A 25683-nucleotide genomic window follows, 5' to 3' on the forward strand; every position below is an offset into this window, starting at 1 on the left:
AATCAAAAATATAACTACACAGTGAAAATTTAGTAACTTTTTCTTTCAGGTATATCATCGAACACTTTCTCAGCAATAGATAACCTGCAACAAATATAAATATATAAGTAGTGTATGTAGTATATAATACGTAACAAATGTAAAGAGAGGGTTATGAACATAAACAAAGATTGATCTTGAATCCAGAATTCAGATCAATTTTAAACCTCATTCAGTACTTTGCTATATGTATTTTACTTGCACATGATGGTGTATCCACCCAAACACTGTTATAAACTTATTAAAATAACTATGAACTACATTAAGAGAGGATCACATAATTATGAACCTGGCTTAAGCTATCCTCAAGATTTATGCTAGTTCGGAGCATTTCTAGAGCTGTTTTCAGTCTGGGTTTGTCTTGGTAAATAAGCTTATTCACGCGTATCTGCACATTTAAGAGAAAAACAGATCAAAGATTTGGCAGTACAAAGCTCCTATCTACTGCTTATTTCTTGCAGTTCACCAAGTTAATTATCAACTATAAAATTTTGTATATAGATCAGAATCAATGAACTTTGTATATAATTATTTTGATACATTTATTTGGGGGAATATTCTCATATTTGAAATTTGAAAACATAGCTTTTTTTGGAAGTTTTAAGTAGAAAATATGTTGTATCAATGGTGGAATATGTGGTATTTTTTACAATTTGGTGGGTAGAATGCTAAATTGGGGTTGAAGTTACTATTCAAAAGGGAAGTAAGAACTTATATACATAGATATACATAGATATTGTGCCCGTTTGAGAAATCTTAAAATAAGTAACTTATGACTTAAATCGAATAAGTGACTGATAAATGATAAGTTGATAAATGCTTATAAATTATATAAGTGTTTGGATAATTTAACTTATAAGTCAGAATAATTTTATTATTTAAATGAACTAAAATAAATAATTTTTAAATATAATTATCTTAATTCTTATATTTTAAGTTTGATTAACATTTTAAAAATATATTTTAAAACTAAAACTGATAAAAAAAATCAAAAATCAAAATAAATTGAGAAAAAGTACGTCATTACAAACATTCAACTTATCAGCTTATAAATTATAAATTCAGTTTATAAGTTGGGTCGACAAACACTTATCGATAAGCTGTTACGGACTTATAAGCCTTTAAGTGAGCTGAGGGCGGTTTAAAAAATATCGGAAGTGGGCTGCCAAACAGGCCCATTATTAAATTAAAAGGGTACGGTGGAGGAAAGGTAAGAAAGGTAAAGGCAGAAGAGAGAATCAAAAGATGGAGTCGCTTCCTGAAGAAACTAGCAGCAGCAGCAGCACCACCACTTCAGGGGGTGGAGTTGGATGTGGAGGTGCCGGTGAAAAACTACCTATTCGCCCTCCTATTCAGTAACTCTCTCTCTCTCTCTCTCTCTCTCTCTCTCTCTCTCTCTCTCTCCCTCCCTCCCTCTCTCTGTGATAGCGATTGTTTCATATACAAACCGCGGATGTGTACACAATTCAGTATATGCGTAAATAAAATTCCCCCGACCGTAAAATTGGCTATAATTTGCTATCTTAAAAACAAATGCGTATATAAAGGATTCCTCGTTTGATGATTTTTGTATCTTAAAAAAACACAAACACAAACACGTATATGTTATTAATTATTATGTCATACGATACATTTGAACTAATACTCCACCATCAACCAACCCATGATACTCATGTAGCCTCTTAAACCATATTATTATACATAATTCATGCTTATGATTACTTTCGGTTTTCATTTCTGCCTCACCTTAATATGTATATTCTTTGTTTAGTGTTATTATGTGTGCTTAAGCTTATAGGCATTTTATTTATTTTAAATTTACTTTATTTAAACATTTCAAATTTGGAGATAATTCACCTCTATTTGTCATTTTTTGCCGCCTATCTATATATTTAATCTTGTCAATGCAAACGAAGAAAATATGCAAATTAAAGCCAATAGCCTATATTTTTTAGTTTTTGTTGGCGGAATTGCTACTTCATTGATAAAGTATGTCGTAAAAGCGTTGGGTACCATTACGGCTTCGGATAAGTATTTAAATTTTTAAATAACCAAACCTCCTTTTTAAATAACTCAACGATTACTTGATTCCGGTTGCATAGTGTGCTTATTTCAGTTTTACGTAATGTCCAAGTCTTTCCATTGTTTTTTTTCTATGGTTCTTTTTGGTTTCAAAGATAATTCTCTCGCAAATGTTTTTCTTTAAGGCCGCCATCAGAGAAGTACTCTCCATTGGATTGGTCTGCCTATTTTGACCAAGAGTCTGATGTATTCATCCCAGAATCAGAAAATGTTGGTGATGTTTTTCCTATGACTCAAGATGCTTCTTAAATAAAAATAATAATTCAATTTCTTGTTACAATTTATTACTTTGATGCCAGTATTGTGTCTTGCAAACAACCGAATCTAAAATGCATTACTATTCACCAATGTGCCTCATCATGTAGGTCTTTCATGTATATACGGCAGGAAAAGAAGGACCAGTTGTTTTTTGTCTGCATGGAGGTGGTTATTCTGGGTATGATTAGAATACACAATATTTAATATTTACTCGCCATATCTTGCATTGTAGCAATTCTGTAGTGACCGTAGCTTATAACCTATTGAGATGAATGCAAAATTTTGCAAAGTAGAAATGCATACAGCTCAGTGATTGCATTAAGATCTTTGGCAGGAAGCATGAATCTGTACTAAACTGTAATAAGCTAGTATACCTAATACAAGGATGCTAGTTCCCTCCAAGCCTCTAATAAAATGGAAATGCTATGTACCATATCAGTATATATGTAGATCTACTAGACAAAAGCAACAAACAACAAATAATTTTCTTTTATCTGATTTAAAAACATGAATTGTAAATATTTTTTTTTGTAATGCCATTAAATTTTATGAAAATGAGATTTCCCCATGGTTGCTTTGTTTAACCTATCTGTCCTTGTCCATTTCGGGTTGACTGATGTTTCGTAAGTCTGGGTTTCAAAATGATTTTCATTGTAGGAGTATTTAATAAGTTTTAGGCTGATTTGGAGCTTAGTTAAAATTTGTTCGACATAATTTTTATATGTAAATTATTCTTGTTGTCTGCTTGTCATCTAATTACCCTAGGTGTATATCTTTTGTAACTTAAAATTTTGGATACAAAGAAGCTTGATACTTTTTTTTTTTTACTAAAAGAGCTTGTGCTTCCGGGTGATAAGATTAAATTTGGATGCATGATTACACTGTAACTCCTACAGACTACTTCTTCAATCTCTCCTATCTATTATCTTATACATATATGTATTTATACCAGTAAGAATTTTAGATTAGTTCACCTATGTTTTAAGTGCTCTTATGTGCACATAATAACAATAGATTCATCAATTATGTAATTTATCTCCTATATTTTTCAAGGCTATCATTTGCATTAGCAGCAAGAAAAATAAAGCAGGAAGCAAGGATAGTTGCTATGGATCTTAGAGGACACGGAAAGTCATCTACTGAGAACGACTTAGACTTGTCTATTGAGGTATGTATTCCACTAATTTTTCAGGATTTTTTCTTAAAAAATATATTTTCAACACTTCGGTTTGGATCAGACTTGTGAACTGTGTGTAATATATGCATTTTGCTCACAGGTCAAACCAACCATATTTTACCAATAAAATTCCAATTTGTGTCGTGTAAAAATAAAGTCTCTTCTAAAAAGATTTCATGTTGAGTAACCAGCTTATCTAAAACCTTAAGGTGTTAAGAGGAAGGCCCCAACCGGATCTTATATTATATTCTAATACTGCACATTTTGAAGACAATTTTTTCAAAATAGATTGTTTTAAAGGGTTTGTTTCAATAAGTGAAAGTGTCTTAATTTCTTAACTTAAAGGTGGGATTAATATTTTATTTTTACATGTATGCAGAGGTTATGTGGTGATGTGCTTGCTGTTATTAAGACTATGCATGGAGATTCTCCTCCTGCAATTTTGCTTGTTGGTCATAGGTTGGTGCCCAATTCAAGTATCTACTACTAGTCTACTATGCAAGTTGGTTGTCTAGCTTCAGAACAATGCACAATTTCTATTCCTTGCATATATAGTATGGATAAGATATACCTCCAAACTTCTTTATTGTAGTCGGACAAGTAGAGCATGCTTAAAATAAATCTCTTCTTTTGAAATTGTAGCTCTCTGTTGATGTTTTTTGCACCTTTTCGTGACATACAAATTTTCCTTATGTTATGGCTTATGTAGCATGGGAGGTGCAGTTGCAGTACATGTTGCAGCAAAGAAAGTGTTACCTAGTTTGGCTGGGTTGATTGTTGTGGATGTAGTAGAGGTTTGTTTGAATTGATTAGCTTCATGGGTTGCCATTTCGTGATTATTCTATAAAGTTATTATTTACAAAGGACAACAAACTGGAATTTCAGGGAACAGCCATGGCTTCGTTGATGCATATGCAGAAACTTCTCTCAAACAGGATGCAATACTTTCCTTCCATTGAGAAAGCTGTAATTGCACTTTACAATTTGAATTATTTCCCTTTTACAGCTTACTGTTATCAGTCTTGTTGTTTATGTGCATTTATATCCATGGGACTTAAGTATTAATTTTCTCTTACACATTACTGTTTCACTTCCAACAGTATGTATTAGTTAATCCCCAACAATATCTAGTTATCATGTTAAAATTTAGATCCTCCTTATTCGACATTCAAGAGAGGAATTGGTCAAGGGTTGGTGGTTAACTAAAGTTTACAGTTTCAAAGGAATTTTCTTTACATAGCTATGTGAAAGAAAATTGAATCTTGATTATGCACAAAATTGTTGTGTTGATTTTTTTGGCTGCTCCTGTGTTATGTATGCGCTTGGTGATCTGCCATTTTTCTATTCTATCTACAATAGGTTATGTATCTTTAAGGACCAAGGAGATTTAGCTATATAACTATTAAATCAAGTTGCATAAATCGTCAAATATGTAGGAGTCAGGATGTTGATTTAGTAACCTGATTTTGTCTAAGGTTGAGTAATATGAAAATAAGTTTAGGAATTAAGTAATAAGAAATTTAGACCTTTTACCTTATGAGTTATGGAAACAAATAGAATTAAAAGAGTTCACGATGGAAAGTAAAAAATATATGGGCATTATGTCCTTTATTAATAATAAAAAGGTGTTAAGAGTGCAAAACTAAGCCAAAGAGTAGTGACTGCTGAGAGGAATGAAAAATGAAAAAAAAGATAAGACAGTGAGAGGGAAAGAAACAAAATGGTAGACAGAAAATCCAGAGAATTAAGAGAAGAAATATTGAACTAAGAGAGAGACAGAGAATCCAGAAAAATTAAGAGAAGAAATATGGAAATGGTGAAGCAAATCAGAGAAAAATAATTACATCATGCAATCTGGTTGAGATCTCATCTAGCATATAGATTATGGCAGGTACTTCTTTCCCTGAACTATAGTTATTTTACATACCTAAATATGTAAATACTTAAAATTTGGAAGTACGTCTGTTGTGTGACCTTAATATGGTTAGGAAAGTACATGATTCTAGCTTCTCAGAAATAGTGTAGCTTGAAATCACTGTTGTTTTGATTTTGAGTGACCTATGTTTAATTAGGTGACAGGTGTTCCAGATTCTTGTTATTTCTTACAGGGATCATGGACAGTCCTACTTGCCATGTTTGTTTCTGCCTTTTGAAATGTCAATAAGTTAATATCTGCTTACACGGTACTTTTTTGTTTTTTGAACTCTCTGAGTCTCTCATTATGTGTCCTTTGTTTTCGTTTTCATCCAATGAGGGGTGAACCATAATATCATTCTATAAACTCGACTACTCTATGTCAGTTATATATCTAGATTTAGCTTCATTGAAATTTTAATTGTAATTGTTCTGGTAAACTTCTGAACAGATTGAATGGAGTGTTAAAGGAGGAACTTTAAGAAACATCGATTCTGCACGTATATCAATTCCCAGTACAGTTAAATATGATGATTCGAAAAAGTGGTAAGAATGACTAATAAATTTCCTATAGCTACTTAACCTCCCCCCCCCTGAAATGCCTTTAATTGGTATTCTCAAACAGTTTTTTTCCAGTTGAGCTCAACGATGGCTAATCCTTAACTTTTTGGATAGGCTATGAATAAACCCTGACATTAAATTATAACTGATGTCCAAGGTTATCACGGCACCAAGTCGAGCCTCGACGCCCGAGTACCTTCGTGAAGACTAGTCGTAAAAAGTCGACTAAGTGTTTATTATACATATAGTTACCAGATTTAATATATAATATAACTAAACACGTCAGTTTCATAATTTAAATCAAAAGTACTAGAATAGTAAGTTCAAAATAAGCATAGGTACCACATAATAACATTAATATTCCAAATATCAAACATATCCAAGCAAATAAAAACATATGTATGATGAATGTCAAGCAAAGTGATCTATATTAATATCATTTTCATCTCCATTTTTCTCTTGTGTACTGTCATTTGGTTCATGGTACACCACAAATATGGTTATGAAGGCCCCAAGTCGGGCTTGGAGACTCTTGGGCGACCTTCACGTCGATTAGTCGACGATAAGTAGTACCTTCGCGTCGACTAGTCACTGACTAGTCATCGAATAATCGTCTTTGTGATAAAAATGATGATGTCCATATATAAACATTAGAAAAATTCCATTTATCCTTCACATTTAACTTTTTTTATTCATCGTTAATTGTAATTTGCAGTTACGTTCACAGAGCACGTTTGATGGAAACAGAACAATACTGGAGAGGCTGGTATGCTTTTAAACTCCAATTTTCTATGTCACTGGTGCACTTTAACTTGATAAGTTTTGGACAATAAATATTTGTATAAAGGCCTTATTTCTGGTAAAAGTTAATTGTGGGAAATGTTGTTTCATCTCTAAAATTAGATAAGGAATTGATATCAATTGCTATCACTTCTAATATCAATGGTTGATGAAGAGTAATCTGTTTAATCCATACAATGTGAACATTATTGTACATATTGAATAGGATGCTCGTACTGTAATACTTGCGTGAACGGAGCTGTGTAGTGTGAAGGATAAACTAATTTAGTAATGGGGTATGTACAGTTGTGGTAGTGGAATTCAGTATGAGTGGATTGTACTTCTACTGTACTACACTACTATCGTATGACTGTACTTTTCCTTCACTTCTTTGTAACTTTATTATTGACGAACTTCTTAGCCCTTCTAATATTAAGAAAAGTACGAGAGTTCATAAGTATTTTAATTTCTGATGAATGCTTTATTTTCTAGTGATAGTTATTTTAAAAGTTCTACATATATTTATAATTATTTTATATGTGCCTCGCACCCGAATCCCAGTTATGTGCACACGCACTCATGCTTATTAGGCACACATCTTATTCTTACCCTCGCATACCCTACTTGCGGTGTATAATGGGATGTTTGGATTGGTATGATTTTATAGAAGTAAAGATATTTTATACTTCTTTGATGAAAAAATGACAAAAATATCACTTTTTTGAGATTAAGTAACAAGGTTACCGATTCCGCATGTGGGTATCCCAAAAATGTTATTTTCTTATTTTATCGAGGAAATTTGGTTTTTTAGAAAAAAACAAAAAAAAATTGGGGCAAGTAACCAGTGGTAAAATTGAATAAAAATAAATCAGCAAATTCTCATTCCAAGATGGCGTATCGCAGCTTCAAAGTTACAAAAACAATTATCTCTCATGAATACCCATACTTGGAAAGCAATTAGCTGATAGCCTGATACTAATCCTCAAAAGCGTATCCAGTCGGTTTAATTAGCCAAAACTTTTTAAATGGAGTATTTTGTAAATTTTATAAGAAAAGTAGATATTTTTGGCCATCACCCTTTTTTAATGTATAGATATGTCATGTACACCAACTGCATAAAATTTTAGAGAGCCAAAATTTTCAATGCACTATTCTTTAAAATTCCTTTGTATGATCTCTGCTATCTTAGTATATACTATTTGGAAAAAGTAATCCATTTGAAGTTTCGTACTTGAATTTCAGGTATGAAGGTCTATCAGAAAAGTTTTTGTCATCACCTGTTCCAAAGATATTACTGCTAGCTGGGACGGATAGACTGGACAGGTTTTCATCATATACTATTTTGAGAAATTATCATGATGTTCTTTTTCCTCACGATCCGTTTGTTGTTAGATAGTTCTTAAAGGAAAGAGAGAAACAAATGTTCAACGTAAATATATGTTTATCGTCTATTTGTTAGCTTTCTTAATAGATAGTTCGTCTGTCATCTTCCTGGGTCTGCAACATAAACTTTCTTTTTCTGCGCTGGGACTATATTGGAGCATTTGATTTGTTATTTGACAATGATCACATTGCACTTGTTTCTGTTAGGGCTTAATTGTAATCCAGCCCTTAAAGTATAACATGACACATGAACCCTTGAACACAATAGTTGTATATTTTTGCCCTTAAACTACAAGCTTTGTACACTTCAACCCTCTTGCTAGAATATTTTCCAATATCATCCTTAAGGGTTGTGTATTTTTGCCCCTCAACTATAGTTAAGCTAAGATAATAGCTATAGTTTCTCTATAGGAGGTGACTTATATTGAGCTATTGCTCACGTATGCTAAGACAATCACGATAAAATGGATTGTTTTATTTGAATAAGACGGATAATGCCAGAAACACCTTAACTATATTAATTAACAGTTTCTCCTGGCTGTTGTTTCAGTAATTTTAATTAGGGATGGATTAGTATCCATCTTAAATTTATATCACTAAAATTTAAAAGTTCTATTCAGTATTTGAAGCTTTTATGTATGCACTCCAGGAATTTCTAATATTCGTTACTCAGTTTAAAGTCCACAACTCGCATCTTTTTCTTAATGTTTTTAACTAGGAAAGTGCATGTTTTTGTCAAAAGAATATAATTCTTTCCTCTTTATCAAACCTTGGGAAGATTGTGAATATTTATATATATAATTATTTCCCTAGTTCCTATTTCTGTTGTGGTGTGTAATACCAGTGACGGCATCATTCTAATAGGCATCTGCTGCAAAAATTATCAGACTGCCACAATTTCTGGAGAGTCTCTTATTATTCCAGCCTTTCATGATACAATAATGAGTAAACCATATGCATTGATTTCCGTTATTATTGCTGTTTAGCAGCTTGATATCCATAGAAAGGCAGAGTATATTTTAAAATTCGATCTCTTATCTACAACCTCGTCCATTTTTTTACCCTTAAATGATTGCGGACATAATAACACTTAGGGCAATACCGGAAGAAAATTAAACAAAAGGATTAAAGTGAAAAAATCATATAGTTGAAGGGTTAAAATATACAACTTTTTTGTTTAGGGGTTTATGTGTACACCGTTTCATACTTTAAGGGTTAAGTTATAATTAAGCCTTCCGTTAGTATAGTTCTATACGTGATTTTGCATACGTTACTACTGTTTTTGTGGTATACTTCTCCCTGTTTGTTTAGAGACCAATAGTGTCTAAATCATCAATCCACAACATACAGGTTTATGCCTGCCATTCTTTTTGTCACTTTCGCCTATGTTAAATTGATCGCCAAACACAGGGTATATTTGTGTCTTTTATAACTTATTTAAGTGATAAATTCTTCGGATCATTATTTATTCAAAATGTTTACTTTTTTTCTGTCTCCATATTTCTCGTCTTGGGAGTCACCTAAGAAGCATACAAACTAGTACATGGCAGAAGTATCATAGGGATAAAGATAAGCCAAATCTGAAGACTAGATAATGACATGACTTGGGATTAGTTTCTAGTATATGTGAATAAACATCTCCATACCAAGAATCGAACAATAGTACTACGATAGTGAAGGCATAGATTGAGCAAGAAAAGAAATTAGGGTCGATCTTGTAGTCGTTGCTACAAATGGACACCTTTTAGTTTTTTTTATTCAAGTTCATCTCACATATCAACTGTGAATGCAATTGCAACAGTTAAGAAGTCTTCACACTGAAGGAAATCTGGTTCTGTTAGTTATTATACTTTGAACATACAGAAGCTCTATTCCTGGAGTTTTCTTTCTGTGGCCTCCTGTTTCCTGCACTAAGCAACATGTAATCTGTCTTCTGGTCACATGAAACAAATTATGTTCAATTGCCACTTGCATTAAATTATAACTACAATGCCCAGCCCCATATTCAATAGCTTTTTCACGGAACTCTGTTTAATGTTGCAGGGCACTTACTATTGGTCAAATGCAAGGAAAGTTTCAAATGGTACTAGTTAGACATACTGGCCATGCTATACAGGTTATATCCTATAATTCATGAGCTTTGTTTTTATATTTTTGACATATTGCTTTTCTTTTGTATTCACGAAAGTCTTTATTTTCTTTGACCAACATGTCTTATGCATTGATGTCAATATGTTGCAGGAAGATGTGCCTGATGAGTTTGCCATCACTGTCCTAAATTTTATCTCACGTAATAGGATAGGCCCAAACGGCGTTGAGGTTGGTCATTATTTCACCTATATATGACCCTAGACACAATTTTTCTTTTCGAAATTCTATAAGGTCTTAGGTCTTTGTGGTAAATCTTGTAAGTTATTTATTGAGTATTTTTCTTAGATAACTTGAGTAAATTTTGAGTTTGTGAATATAAAATATATAAATTCTGGCAGCCTATAAACATGTTTTAAGATGTAATCGTCTACACTATACTAAAACAAAGTACAATAATGACAAGTGGCATTATTTTAGTTCGACTTGGACACATGGCGTTCTCTCCTTTTAGAAGAGACATGTCACCATTTCCTTCTATGGTTGACTTTAATTAAAGTTATTAATGGACACATGGCATTCCCTCTTTTAAAAGATACACATGTCACCATTTTCTTTTATGGTTGACTTTAATTAAAGTTATTAATTGCATCTTTTGACAAATTCTCTCCTCCCGATTTCTCTTTTCACAATTTTTTTTAACCATCCCACTTAGGGCTGTCAATGTATCGGATCCGAATCGAATCAGCCTTGATCCATATCTTTGATCCATATCTTGATCCATTTAATTTTATCAAATTCGGATCCAGATTGAATTTTAGCCGAATTTTTATAGCCCGATTGATGCGGATCATAATATAGTTCAATTAGTTGTTAATTACTTTATAGTACTCCCTCAGTCCCATTCATTTCTATACATTTTTCTTTTTGGGATGTCTCATTCAATTCTATACATTTCAAAACTTACCAAAAATAGTAAAAATTTTATAATATAAAAATTAACTGCAACCACTACTTTTTTCCACTACAATAACTTTATTCATTTAATATTGATTGACCCCACCACTTTACCCATTTTTTTTTCATAGCACTTTACCCATTTTTCTTACCTTTTCTTACAACATTCCACTTTTTCTTAACCTCCATGCCCAAACCAAACGTGTGCAATTCAACGGGACGGAGGGAGTATTATTTAGATGTAAGCATGTTTTTATTTAGTAATTATATTATCTAGTTAGGAATATTCTAGAAAATAAATATATATAGTAGTAGATAATTAATAAGTATGAGTTATTATTATAAGAATTTGTTTCCTTTTATCGTTCATTTTACTTAGGGGGTATATTGAACCGGGATTTTAAAGGATTTTTTCCATTCATGAAATCTAGGTGTATTCAATTGGGATTTTAAAAAATGTATCAGAATTTTATGGTATTCAACTAGGATTTTAAATTATGCTACAAAATCTGGTGGTATTCAATCAGGATTTTAAATTATGCTTAAAAATCTGATGGTATTCAACTGGGATTATATGAAATCCATTAAAATCTGATGGTATTCACCTGCCGACGGATTTTTTTGGACTTCATAAAATGATGGATTTTGTGGGATTGTTTAATGTATTTTATGGTTTTTGAAATCCCACCATAATTCATGAGATTTTGAAGGATTATGTTTAAATCTCAAATACTCTTCGACACTCTACGACATTTTATCTAGAATTTGCGTAAAATCAAAATCATATATAATCCATTAAAATCCATGAATTATATATAATGCCTTAAAATCCAAGTTCAATCCAAGTTACTTGTTCACCAAGTCTTAGGAGTACTATATAAAAACATATAATCTCTTTTTATTAATAGGGTTGATTAATATGAATTAAATCTGCGAATTTATTGTGTTTCTTCCCGATTCTCCGAGGAGATACCTTAACCCTTGTTTTACCCCTCCCAACCTGCATCAAAGTGGTATCAAGAGCCGCCGTTGCTTCACCTAAACCTTTTATAAAACACCTTCCCTACAAAAAAAATAAAAAAAAAACTCCCAGCAGCCACCAACAGCCACCAGAAGCCGCCGCCGACAGCCACCAGGAGCGCAACCGACATCAACCACCAGCAGCCACTACAGTCTCTGTCTTCCAAAATTCCTTTATATATTCTGAAACAACCCTGTCCTCAACCGACATCAACCACCAGCAGCCACTGCAGTCTCTGTCCAGAGGTTAGAGGGCTTCCAAAACCCTTTATTTATTCTGAAACAACCCTGTCCTCCCTGATTTTCTTGAAGAAAGAACGATGAAATCCTCCGAAACAATTGATTGTGAGATATCCTTTGCTGAGACAAATCGTTTAGCCTTATCTATTTCACTTTCATTATTGGATCCATACAGCTCTGATTATGCAAGATCATACGAGAAGTGGCAATATTATGATGATTTAATAACACGTCTAAAATCTGAGCGTGAAAGAGCATTACTGCAATATATCTTGAAGTTATCAAAGGACATGAGTGCTAGATTGGAAAAGATGCAACTTATGATTCCATTAAGGCATTAACAAAAAGCACGAAAAAGCCTATTGAAATCGTAAAGAATCTCGAATCCGAGCCACAAATGGAGCATGATGTGCCCCAAAAGGAGGAGGATGACGAGTATGTTGAAATTGAGCAACAAAATGAGCATTTCGAGTTTATTTGTGGAAAAGAAATTCAAGCTAAAGCAAATCTTGTTGAGCATTTTGATTTTATAATTCCAAAATGGTTTTATGAAGTCAAGCATAAGATATAGAGATGCACAAAAAATCCATCGGGCCGGGAAAGCCCAGTTTTTTTGAAAATAGATTTGGCCGGGCTTTTTTAAAAATCGGGTCGGGTCGGGCCGGGCTTCTTAAGAAATATAAGGCCGCGGGCTTTATCCGGGCTTTTTATTTAAATATTAAAAAAATATTTTAATATTATGTAACTCGAATTATAAGTAGTTTAAATACCGGAGAAATAATATCTTGATATATCAGATAAAATAGTTTAGACACCGAAATAAATAGTTTTTAATATAATATATAAATAATCATATATGCCTTAATTGATTCTAATATTATAGTATAATATTTTAAAAATCATACAAAATATTGTATATTTTTAAATTTTATATAAAAGATCGGTTTTTTAATCGGGCTTTTCAAAAAGTTCGGGCTTTTATCCGGGCCGAACCGGGCTTTTATCCGGGCTTTTTTAGATATGGGCTTTTATCCAGGCTTTTTTAGATCCGAGCTTTTATCCGGGCTTTTCGGGTTTCGTGCCGGGCCAGATTTTCGAGAAAAAGGATGCCCATTTAAGGCCCGCGGGCCGGGCCGAACCGGGCCGGGCTTTTTGGGCTTTTTTCCGGATCGGATTTCGGGTTTCGGATTTTTTGAACATCTCTATGAAGATATATCTCAATGGGTTCCAAAAATTCAAGTCCTAATAATATGGAGTCCCGTTCGAGGATAATTGATTCTTCTTTATTATAAAACTCGCGACCGAGTTCTTTTTAAAGGTGAGGAGAATGATACGGAGCATAATATAGTTAAATTAGTTGTTAATTACTTTATAGTATTATATAGATGTAAGTATGTTTTTATTTAGTAATTATATTATTTAGTTGGGAATATTCTAGAAAATAAATAAATAAATATATAGTATTAAATAATTAATAGGTATGAGTTATTATTATAAGGATTTATTTCCTTTTATCTTTGATTTTAGTTAGTCTCCAAGTTAATTGTTCACCAAGTCTTAGGAGTACTATGTAATCTTTTTTTATTAATAGAGTTGATTAATATGAATTAAATCTATGGATTTATTGTGTTTCTTGGCGATTCTCTGAGGAGATTAGCCTTTATCCCCTACCTTAACCCTTGTTTTACCCCTTCCCAACCATTGTCCTGCATCACCGATCCATATCCGGATTCGTTACGATACAATAAAACTTATAGGCAAAAACAATTTCTTATCATACATAATTAAAATCCAAAAAGACGAAAAATTAAAATACTGAATTCAGAATGTAAAATGACAGCGATAATTAGACTTCCGGACCACAATCTTCATTCTTCAGCAGTGTCCAAATTTAAATTCCAAGCACTGTCAATAAAATCTCATGCACAATGAAAAGATACATTGTACTCCCTTCGTCCCACTGGATTGTTTACATTATTTTTCGGCACGCTTTTCAATGCTCGTTTAAAATATAGTTTCATAATATTTTTTAAATTTTTTTTTTTTGAATAAAAGTTTTATGTTTAAACTTTTATTCAAAAAAAAATTGAAAAAACATTATAAAACTATACTTTATAGAAGTCTCGAAATGCGTGCCGTATAGTAACGTATACATCCCAGTGGGACGGAGGGAGTATTACTTAATTACTTAATAAATAAAAAGATAAACTACTAGTACTTACACATTTAGTCTGTATTTAAGAGAGAGACCAGGTGAACAAATTAACAAACAAGGCTTTTGATGATATTTATCCAAATGCAGCCAATAACATTCATTTGAATATTTGACTATAGTCTGTATTGTGACTTTGACACAGACAGTGGAAAACAGTTTAAAAAATTAGATAAATGTATCATATTATATAATTATTATAATATGTATATATATATAAATTAGTCGGATCAGATCGACCTAAATCCATATCTTTTACTTATCTGATCGGATCATTAACGAACGAATTATTTCGGATCGGATTTTATTTTTAATGATCCATATACGCTCTATTAGCCTTCGGATCGAATCAGACCGGATTTCCGATCCATTGACAACCCTAATCCCACTAATTCTCCATCCTCCCCATTTCTCGCCTTCCATGATTTATCTCTTCTTATCATTTCTCAAATTTTTATTTTCATGAACACTTTTTTGACAAGTCATTTTCATGAATATAATTTATTAAAATTCGTACAAATTTTATTTATGTTAACATGATTTTTCCGCTTTTGATCTACACAATTATCTTAAGATAATGTCATATGAGCTTATATTGTCAATATCTCGCTAAATCTCCCTATTTACTAATTCTATTTTATTCTTATATTTCCATTAATTCTCTTTGATTCACATTTCTCACTTATTTTCATATGTTAATTCTCTCTACTTATTTTTCATATTTTACCTATTCGCAATATTGCACAATATATATATTAATTTTTAATTTTTAATTTCTATAATTAATAAAAATATCATATCACTCCTAATATTAGATATTTGTGTAAGATTAACTACATAAGTAATCATAATTAAATTTTATAAAATGATGATATTTAAATGACCACTACAAGTATAATAATTGTAAGTATATAACTTTATTTTGATAAATATTTTAAATAATTTATAATTAAACTAATATATTATTACTTTTAAATAAATAAAAACTAAATAACTGGGCATGAGCGCGGGAACTAATCTAGTTTATTTAAATAATGTAACTTGAACATGATATTCAGAATTTGCTTAATACAGTAGTGCAGGATTACATAAATGGACAAATGGCATTTTAGCACTCCCCTTGCTCTAGTGTTGATCCTTGGAGGCATCCGCTAGGAGTCTATTGTTTCATAAATCATGATTCAGTAGACTTGTTTGCGTTGTTTGGGGAACTGGGCTACTGTGGCGCTATGGGTTGCATACTGGCGGACACTTATCTTTTCAAATACCCCTGACTGGCAGTGTGGGGAAGGTACAACATGGTCCATGGTTATACGGCGCAAGTCAAGTCTTGACGCCCTAGCACCTTCAAGGAGACTGGTCGACTAGTCGTTCACATAGATAGATTTACTAGATTTAATATGTGATATTACTAAACACATCAATTTCATAATTTAATATAACAGTAAAAGAATATTATATTCAAATTAAGCACAGTTACTCCATAATTACATCCAAATACCATATATAAAAATGTTCAAGCAAATAGAAACTTTATAACATAAATCAAGCAAAAACATTAATCTCAATCTCCATCTCCTTCTTGTGTCGGACTAGTTTTCGTGATAACCATGGGGTGGAGCTGTTAATCCTCCCACTAAGCCATTGATCCTTGCAGGGAGATGTGGGGTACCAAGTTAGAACTACAAAATTATCCTTCTTTTCCTCTGTTCAGAGAAAATCTAAATAGAGGCCTGTGTAGGCATGCGCCTTAGAGTAAATAACTCTTTTGGGCGTCTTAGCTGCAACAACACTTGGGCTAGTAGGCATAAGCACATAGGACAAGTTAATGACAATTTGTTTTTGGCAAGGATTTTTTTCCCTGGGGCTGGCGTGTTTCACTTTCAGATGCTCTACTTTTTGAAGTTAGAATAATATGCTGTGTAGGCATGCTCCTCAGAGTAACTCTTTTGGGCGTCTTAGCTGGAATAACACTGGGCGTAGTAGGCATTAGCACATCTAGGACAGGTTAATGACATTTATTTTTGGCAAGGACTTTTTCCTGGGGCTGGTGCGTTTCAGTTTCAGATGCACTACTTTTTAAAGTTAAAACAATATCATTATTAAAGTATATAACCTAAATTGTTCATCTCCTTATAATTATTAATCTTCAGGATGAAAGAGCTATTTATTGTTTATATTTAAGTCCGTACAAACTGTTTTCCTTGAACAAGAAACTACATAAGAATTATTTTAACACTGAATTTATTGGGTAAATATTGTTGCAGATACCCGGACTGCGCCGACCAATGCAGTCACAGCAGTAAACAGATGCGAAAGAACTTAAAGCTGACTTGTAGTGATGTGAGATTGGATGTGTTTTAGGATGCTGGTGATCAAGGGTATAGATAAAGATTCAACTCAGAGTGAAGATAAAGATTTAACTCAAAGTGATTATTTGTCTTCCCTTGTAGTTAAAATGCTTAAGAGTCAATTTTACACTTTAATCATTATACATATATGAAGAGGGGTTCGTCCTTTTTTATCATTGAAATGCATGCCATAACATTTTGCTTTGGTTTAATATTTGCATGTCTAGATTCAGTTGGTATATGTATCTGCTGATTAGGTTGTGGCATGTATGTAAATTCTAAATATATGTGAACTTTTTCAAACAAATGAATTGAAGACATGGGCTTAATCTCTTGGATGGGTGGGGACCTGTGTCCGGATTCTGAAATCATACTTGATGTAGAATTAAGGAGATGCTGGGGATGTTTTTTTTTATTATTATTTAAAAGACAGTAGTGCTTTTCTTAACGAAGAATTGAGGAGATATTTAGGGATGTTTATTTTAGCGTCTTCCGAAAACAACTAGCAATATAGCTATCGCACACTGGGAAATTTTCCTTAATATACAAATTTCTTTAGTACATGAATATATTAAATTTTTTAGAATCTTAGAAATTTAATAGCTTGAAGCTAAAAACATTTTTAGTTCTATTACTTTTTTCTTTTGTAAAACCAGTAAAAATTGTATTATTTTCTTGATAAATTTGTACATATAATCAACTAGATTATAACTGTTGATTATAATATTTGTAATTTTATTATTTTATACAAAATAAATTATAAATACAATAATTATATATTATTCAGATTAATAAAATTAAAATATTTATGTATTATTTTGTATGTATTATATTACTGAAGAATTCAAAATTTAGATAGTTAAAATTTTAAAAAGTCCTCCGATAATTTTGTATGTAAATTATTTTATTTTGTTATATTATAATATAAATTATTAAAACTAATTTTGGAAGTGTTTGATTCACTACAAAATGGTAAAAAAAAGTTGAGTGCAACTAAAAATTATGTTAGAATAGTAATTATAGAGTTTATAGTTATATTGAATACAATGTACGGGCTGGTTATAGTATTTGTAATTTTATTATTTTATAAAAAATAAATCATAAGATATAATAATTATATATTATTCATATTAATGAAGTTAAAATATTTATATATTATTTTTTATGTATTATATTAGTGGAGGATTCAAAATTTAGATAATTAAAATCTTAAAAAATTATCCTATAATTTTGTATGTAAATTATAATATTTTGTTATATTATAATTTGAATTACTAAAAAATTAATTTTGGAAGTGTTTGATTCCCTACAAAAGAGGTAATAAAGAAGTTGAGTACGCAATAGAAATTATGTTGAATAATAATTTATAGAGTTTGTAGTTATATTTGATACATGATTTAATTTTTTAAATTAAATTATACTTCTTATTTAAACTTTATTTTGAAAGGTTTTAACATATTTTTTAATTAACCGACCAAACGAAATTATGTTTGGCTGTCAATTTTAATGTTCATATTAAATTATTAATATAAAATATTTAGTTTTGGAATATTATTATATGTATAATAATATATTTTGTTAGTTTATTCATAGTTGAAAATTATTTTACCTTGTCTTAGTTTTATTATTTTGAAAGAAAAAGCTCGTTATAATTATGTTAAAAAACTTTAAAGTAAATAAATATGTACATGTATGGAGCTTGGTGAGATGCAACCATGGTTATTTGGTAATTCATATTAAAATGGTAAAGTTTTGCTTTAATTTATGTTTTCTTTTTTCTTTAAAAAAAGTTTACAGAAGACAGTGTTAGTCAATGAAGGTATCTCTTCTGTGGTATTGCTCTCGGTACTAGTATAATAGTACGTAAGTTGCATGTTTTTTTTGTTCGTGATTGATTTCCTGAGTTATGTATGTTTTTGCAAGTATGTAATATCCTAGTTAGTAAGGCTTTTTTTTTGTTCTAGCTTCTCTAAGGCTTACCTCTTGTTGCTTATTGAAAATGCTTTACAAAAAAAAGTTGCAAATTTGAACTTAAACTACAACCAAGACAATAACAGAAATATCACTTTTGGTCGAGATTTAAATTACGGTACGGTTTTTCCAATGTGTGCTCAAGTGCACGCAATAAACACTAACTCTGATGAGTTTGGTGTATTTTGATTGGTTCTCTAATTATAAATATTGATGAACTCCTCTGTATTTGCAACAACCCCACCAATAAAAATGCACCAAATTTATAAAATTTAGTGTTTATTGTGTGCTCGGTATAGTGCCGCTACTTTAACTATAAGTGTGTCGGAAACAACCTTGTTACTGGAACAAATTAATTAGTATAAATATTTTTTTTCGTTTTCTGCCCCGTTAGGCTAATAATGCTAACTAAAAGTTGCTTGCTAAAGAATTAATTTTTTTTTAAAAAGTCACCAAGGAACACCAGGCAATATAGATGCACAAAAGAACTCCTATTATTTTCACATATATATTTCCAAAATGGCAATACAAGAATAGATATGGGCATCCTGATTCCTGATAACCTTTACAGCTTGTTCAGCAGAGTTAACTATTCATAATTTGAGCCAAGTCAAGAGTAAACTAAATGTAATTTAAATATCCAACTCTGTTTCGTTCATTAGCAGTAATGAGCCATTAGGTTCTAGGTCTGTTTAATTTTTATAAAATGTAGATATGTTCATTAGAAGAAATAAGCCAGTAGATCCTGGATTTGTTAATTACCAGCTACGCGATAAAAATTAACTTTAATGTCAACTCTAATACCTTTACCAATGCATTTATGCATAGGGTTAAATATCAAAGTGATCACTCAACTGAAAGTCATATATCAATTTAATCATCAAACTTAACGGTGTATCATTTGGATCACTAAAATAATAATAAATATCAAACAGATACCTCAAAATATGTGTTCGAGAATTAAAATTTATTTTATGGAGTTCTAAACATTTTTTTTAAATCTTATTACAACCAAATGAAAAGTTATGAATTCATAGTATTTTAGATGATTTTTTGAGATTTTTAAAAATTTATCTACTAATTATTTTTATTTAAATAAAGCAAATGACTACAAAATTAAAAATAAATAGTAGATAAATTTTAAAAAATCTTATTATATTATAGAAAATACTAGAATTCATAAATTTTCATTTGGTTATAATATGATTCAAGAAAAATATATAGAACTCCATAAAATAAATTTTAATTCTCGACCACATATTTTGAGGTATATGTATGATATTTATTATGACTTTATGATTCAAATGATACCCGTTAACTTTGATGATTAAATTATATCTGACGTTCAATTGAGTGACCACTCTGATACTTAACCCTTTATGCATATCAAATACTTCTAAAGGAAATTTTTAGAGATGGTCTGATCCGTTTCCATATGAACACGGAACTTACATGTTTGCTTTGCAATGCTTCATGTAAAATTTCGAAGCACTTTTTTTTGAGTATCTGATCTCGAAGCTGATTGTGATAACAGGACCTGTTCGTGTTTCTCAGAACTGGTTAAATGATCAAGACCTGCTGAAACAACAACCTGATCAACAAAATAACTTGGGCATTTATTCTGACAATATAGATGGTTGTTATTTATTTTCCAGATATTCTTAATTCTGAAATATTAAATAATTATGCCTAGTGCGTCAACCTTGACCAACCCATTTATTAAATTATAGCAAATTATGCTGCATGCTGTTATAAATCAGAGATATCAATATAAGATTTACTTCCTCAGATGAATGACGGTAATCATATATGGTACATGTAAAAGATATATTAGATTGAATAAAAAGACAAAACATGACTTAATGTGCCTCAGAAGTCAAGCAATTATTTATGTGGGATTTACTTAAATTTACTTTTACTCATAAGAAGGTATTAAAAAACATCAAAACAACGTCCACAACACCTCTCCCTTAATATACATATTTATACTTATATATGTCGAGAACAAACATTTCATTTGTAGAACTACCATACCAGTTATTGACAAATACTAACATATAATGAATTTAAGCAACTGGAACCTGAACAAAAGTACATTACTATTTAAGTAACCATCAGACGGTCAGCATTTCAACCATGCACTCACTCTTCTCCTGGCTCGCAAATTTGTAACTTTTTTTGTTTTCATAATTCACGAGACTTTCACTTTAAAGGAAAGATTTTTTAAAAATCTTACCAAACCTGCTATTTGAGAGAGTTCTACATAATTTGTACTTTCTATATTGAAATCAAATATAAAACCAATAACATAAACATAGGATAGCTATTATTATTAAAGACATGAAACATGAAATTTTATAACAAAATTAATTATACCTTAGTTTTTCCAAGAAAACACCGAAAATTACGATTCATTGATTGACTGTACACATCACTAATTATAGAGGTAGACTGTCCACATATTTCACTTGATCTTGTTTAAAGTGTTAATCCCTGAGTTGACAGAACATAAGAGGTCTCTGGAGTTTGCATACTAATAGCTAGACTGCCTTTGATTCAGCAACTTCAACGGTCTCTGTGAAAACCCTTTTGATGAAGGTTCAACAAACATATTTTCTTTTACCTTCAATTCCTCTAAACTAAAATAGATGTACATTGGTCATCTATGGAAATGAAAAGAAAAATGTTATGAAGAATACAACTCTAGCTTGTGCAACCTGTGCCTGTGAGATCTTAGTGGATCCGTTTCTCCTGTCAGATGACGATAATGAAGTCATATGTCAATCTTTACAGCCAAATCTTCTTCAGGTTCCTCCTCGGGAGAGATTTTCTGACCAGCTAGCTATGGTGGAGGTGAAGGTGAATCTGTTTATGGAAAAGATTATGAACTGATTAGCTCCAAAATATTTGTGTTAAATACATATCATTATAAAAATGTAAGAGAGATTACATTACAACAGCAATAAGTTTAGATTGTTTGATCAAGGAATTTGGGCCACTCCCCTACAATACTATAAAGATACATTTGCGAAACAAATTAACAATCAGATTTATAGAAGCAAATGTGTTGTTACGAGGGTGATAACATCTTGATGTACCAACAATATTATTATATTATTAGATTATAATTTTAGGAGATTGTCTCTTTGCTATAATTTGCCAACCTCCTCAAATGAGGTTGTTGTCTTGTATTTATATTAAGTCCAAAATGGGCTTTTTCCTTACAAAGTGGGTCTTCTTGGACTTTACATTATGTTTTACAATTATCCTAACTATCATTCATTTGGGCCCTATTGTCCTGGTCCAACATTTGTCCCCCTCCTAGTTTGCGCAATATCTTTAGATTTGCATTTTTCTACTTCTTCACTTTTGCGCTTTGAATTTTGAGATTCTGCTTCGATACCTGAATGAAGTTAGTGATCGGATAAGGGAATAAAATAAACAGGGATGATAAGAAAAACAAACAAGAAAATAAGAAGTAATTGTGAACTCAAGATAGAAGTCAAATGTGTGTGCCCGAAAAAGAAATAAAACAATATTTTCTTGTCTTGTTGTTGCTGTCTTTCTCTCTTTTTTTTAGGACATATATATAGCTGTTCATGTGTGTTTTTGAATTTATTTTTTCAGGTTTCTTTGCAGATTGGCGGGCTAGACTCTTCGGTTTCCTCCCAGGCCATCTAAAAAGCAGCTGTTGCACGCCCTCCGTTCACAAACCGCTTGTAAGTTATCTTCTTTCCCTCTTCTTTCCTCTTTTTTACCTGCGAGTCAATCATACTTGTCTGTAGTTTTCGAATTTAAAATGGCCGACTTTTCCTCATCGTCGTCTTCGCGTAGTGCTTCCAATCGGGATCCTGAGAAGCGACCCTTAGAGGAGGGTGATGAAGAGTCTGTTTTGAACTTGGATAACCTTGAAATCCCGGATTTAGGTCAGTGTGGATCTTTTGATTTCCTAGAGAGCGATGAGTTTCTAAGGGGTATGCCTACCGGTCCTTTGCCTTTTCCTCCCCTAAGTCCTCGTACCCTAGATTTCAGAAATAGGGTAGTTGAGGAAAGCCTTCAGTTAGGTAGGATCGAGTTTGAGAGTAAACCTAGTCTGAATTATCTTAGTTACTACATCACCGACGACCCTCCTGTGCGTAAGTTGAAGAGTTATATCGACTTGTCTAAGGTTATCGGTATCGGATGCCGACAGCTGATGAGAGGGTTTGGATGATGCCCGAGTTCGGAATACATGGAGTTGCAATGCTTATGTTTCAATTTGGTCTTCATTTGCCGATGCATCCCTGCTTCCTGACGATGTATGAGGTTATCGGGTGCGGCCTTGGGCAGTTGACACCGAATTCTATTGCTCAGTTAAGTGGTTTTGTGGCGTTATGCTGTGATAAGGGTCGATCTCCGACTCTGAAGTTGTTTTTCTCTATTTATGGTGTGCGTTATTATGGCGGGCAGGTATACTTCGACTCTCGACATAGGAGGATGAAGATTGTTAGCGTTAGATCGTCGAACTCCGGTTATCACACCCAATGGTTGTTCGTTGGGGGTCCTGATTTGGTATTTGTAAAGCCTAGTGGGAAGGTTAGTCAGGGTACGATCGATTATTTGAATAACTTGGAGAAACACGATACTGCTTATCTCGATGAGTTTCATGGGTCGAGGACGTGGTATATGCATTTAGACTTGAAGGATTCTGGGTTTTTGGAAATGCACGATTGTAAGGGGATGTCTTATTTGTTGTTGCCCCTATTTTGTTTATGTGACTTATTTTTGTAGTTGTTACCGTAAGCTCTTGTCTGTTTGTTTTCATATGTGTATATATAGAGTTTATGATTCGCTTCTTTTTATTTCTGTGTTTCAGTGACAGGAGCTTCCTTGAAAAAGGTTTTAGACGGCGGGGTTCGAGAAGGGATGGATAAGGCAATGATGCTGCTGTTGCAACGTGCTTCGAGGAAGCCTTCTGATGCGGCTAGACCTGGACCGTCGGGGGTTCCTCATTCGGTTTCTATAGAATTGCTCGATGATCAGGGGAATAAGGTGGTCGAAGACAATGAAAGGGTTGTGTCGGACATCGTCCGTGTGGAAGCTAACCCTTGTAAGTGTCTTCGAAGGGAAGAAGATGAGGTATTGGCTGGTGGTCGGGAGGTTGCTGCCGAGGGAGTAAACAAGACTTTGACGGTTGCTGGGAATAAGGTTTTTATGGGGAAAACCGTCGACCCGCGTTCTAAGAAAGAGGTGATGAGGGTTGAGATTCATCCCTCTGAACGATGGACGGGTGGATCCACCGTGCCCTTGAGGGTGCTTAATCTTTTCAATCTTCCTCAGGATTCGGTGGCGTATGAGGGTCGAAAGCGTGAAGATCTTGTTGATCGATGTAAAAGTCGGGTTGGACGGGTATGCGTACTTTTTTTTATATGCCATACATCGCTTGCCCATTGTATTCTATGTCTATTTACTTTACCCTCATTTTCATTCATTCATTCATTCATTTTTTTTTGTGAAGTTTCTTTCCGATTTTATGCACATTGTGGAGGATTACAAGGCTGATGTCGATGGCGAGGCTCGTTCTAAGTAAGAGGCTGAGATTGCTGCTCTGAAGGGGGAAAAGAAGAAAATCGGGGCTGGTTTTGCAGAGCTCGAGAATAGGGTGGGTGACTTGGCTAAAGCCAATATTGCGTTCTCGAGGAAGATTGCGGAGATGGAAGCTGCTGAGAAGACATCGAGTGACAGGGTGCAGGAGCTCGAGGGTCGACTTCGCGAAGTCGAGAAAGAACTTGATGATGAGAAGAACAAGCGTCAAGGCTTGGATCGACAGGTTGAGGGGATGGATAGCTCTTATAGATTGATAGTAAAGGAGAATGAAAATTTGAAGCGTAAGGTAGAGAAAGCTGTGGAAGATATCGCCGATGCTTTGGGCAATGGTTATGGAAGATGTTATTGACGGATGGAGGAGGCTGGTTTCGCTGTCGAAGGTCATGCTTTCGAGGACTATCTTCGGGATCTTGCGTCGAAGGGCAATGATGCGTGAAGGCGGGGTATGCCCCGTGGATCTTTGTAATTGAATTAAGCATTTTTATGAACTTAAGAATTTTATTGATGACACCGGATGATGGATTTGTAATAAGTATTAGACTTGGCAAGTTCGGGTAATTTTCAAATACGTGATCCATGATCTAGTTTATTTTCATATTCTAAGGAGTTGTATGTTGACTGACTTTATCCTCTTCCTGTCACGAGTCTGAAATATTAAGCCATTTATCGAGTTTGAAGTCACCTAAGTCGTAAATCATATCTGATTGTGGCTGAAGGAACTGGAAGTACACTGATGAGTATACTGGTTTTGTTTATATTATGAGAAAGATTTGATCTTGCCCAGCCTATTGATGTGGGTAGCCTGTATAAATATTTGCCTGAAATTGAATAGTCTTGAATCTTTAATTGCTTGTCTAGATATTTTCTGATTAATCTGTGAACCAAAGCTTATTTTAACCTCTATTCAGAATATTAGCAGCATAAAAATTATAAGAAATATTTATGTTGGTGAAAGTTTTCGAAGGTTATCCTTTTGTTTTTGCTGCTTATGTAAGAGATAAAGTAAGCAGATATTTATGTTCCTTACTTCTTGAAATAAGTTAAAAGCATTCATTTGTCATAAC

The 25683-nt window shown here is 32.7% G+C and overlaps 1 protein-coding gene across 2 annotated transcripts; it reads left to right on the forward strand.

The window, feature by feature from the left end:
• Positions 1 to 1224: 1224 nt before the first annotated feature.
• On the forward strand, positions 1225 to 17276 carry LOC141719921 (uncharacterized). Of its 2 annotated transcripts, XM_074522283.1 has the most exons (13): positions 1227 to 1394; positions 2247 to 2331; positions 2487 to 2557; positions 3433 to 3547; positions 3936 to 4015; positions 4266 to 4350; positions 4442 to 4522; positions 5922 to 6016; positions 6747 to 6797; positions 8054 to 8134; positions 10238 to 10310; positions 10436 to 10513; positions 16979 to 17276. In XM_074522283.1, the coding sequence occupies exons 1-13, from the start codon at positions 1285 to 1287 to the stop codon at positions 17015 to 17017; spliced, it is 1044 nt and encodes a 347-aa protein (XP_074378384.1). In that variant the 5' UTR covers positions 1227 to 1284; the 3' UTR covers positions 17018 to 17276. The 2 variants fall into 2 exon arrangements, with proteins under 2 accessions (XP_074378385.1, XP_074378384.1); XM_074522284.1 differs by lacking the exon at positions 2247 to 2331 and having other exon boundaries at positions 1225 to 1394; positions 3453 to 3547.
• The last annotated feature ends 8407 nt before the right edge of the window (positions 17277 to 25683 follow it).

Source organism: Apium graveolens, chromosome 4 (assembly GCF_009905375.1).
Source record: "Apium graveolens cultivar Ventura chromosome 4, ASM990537v1, whole genome shotgun sequence".
NCBI classification, from domain to species: domain Eukaryota; kingdom Viridiplantae; phylum Streptophyta; class Magnoliopsida; order Apiales; family Apiaceae; genus Apium; species Apium graveolens.

What these genes read in the sequence shown, in the direction of transcription:
- LOC141719921 (XM_074522283.1), top strand. Translation starts at nt 1,285, where the DNA reads ATGGAGTCGCTTCCTGAAGAAACTAGCAGCAGCAGCAGCACCACCACT. An exon ending in CCTATTCGCCCTCCTATTCA is followed by an intron (nt 1,395 to 2,246) that starts GTAACTCTCTCT and finishes TTTTTCTTTAAG; the next exon opens with GCCGCCATCAGAGAAGTACT. An exon ending in GGGACGGATAGACTGGACAG is followed by an intron (nt 8,135 to 10,237) that starts GTTTTCATCATA and finishes TTAATGTTGCAG; the next exon opens with GGCACTTACTATTGGTCAAA.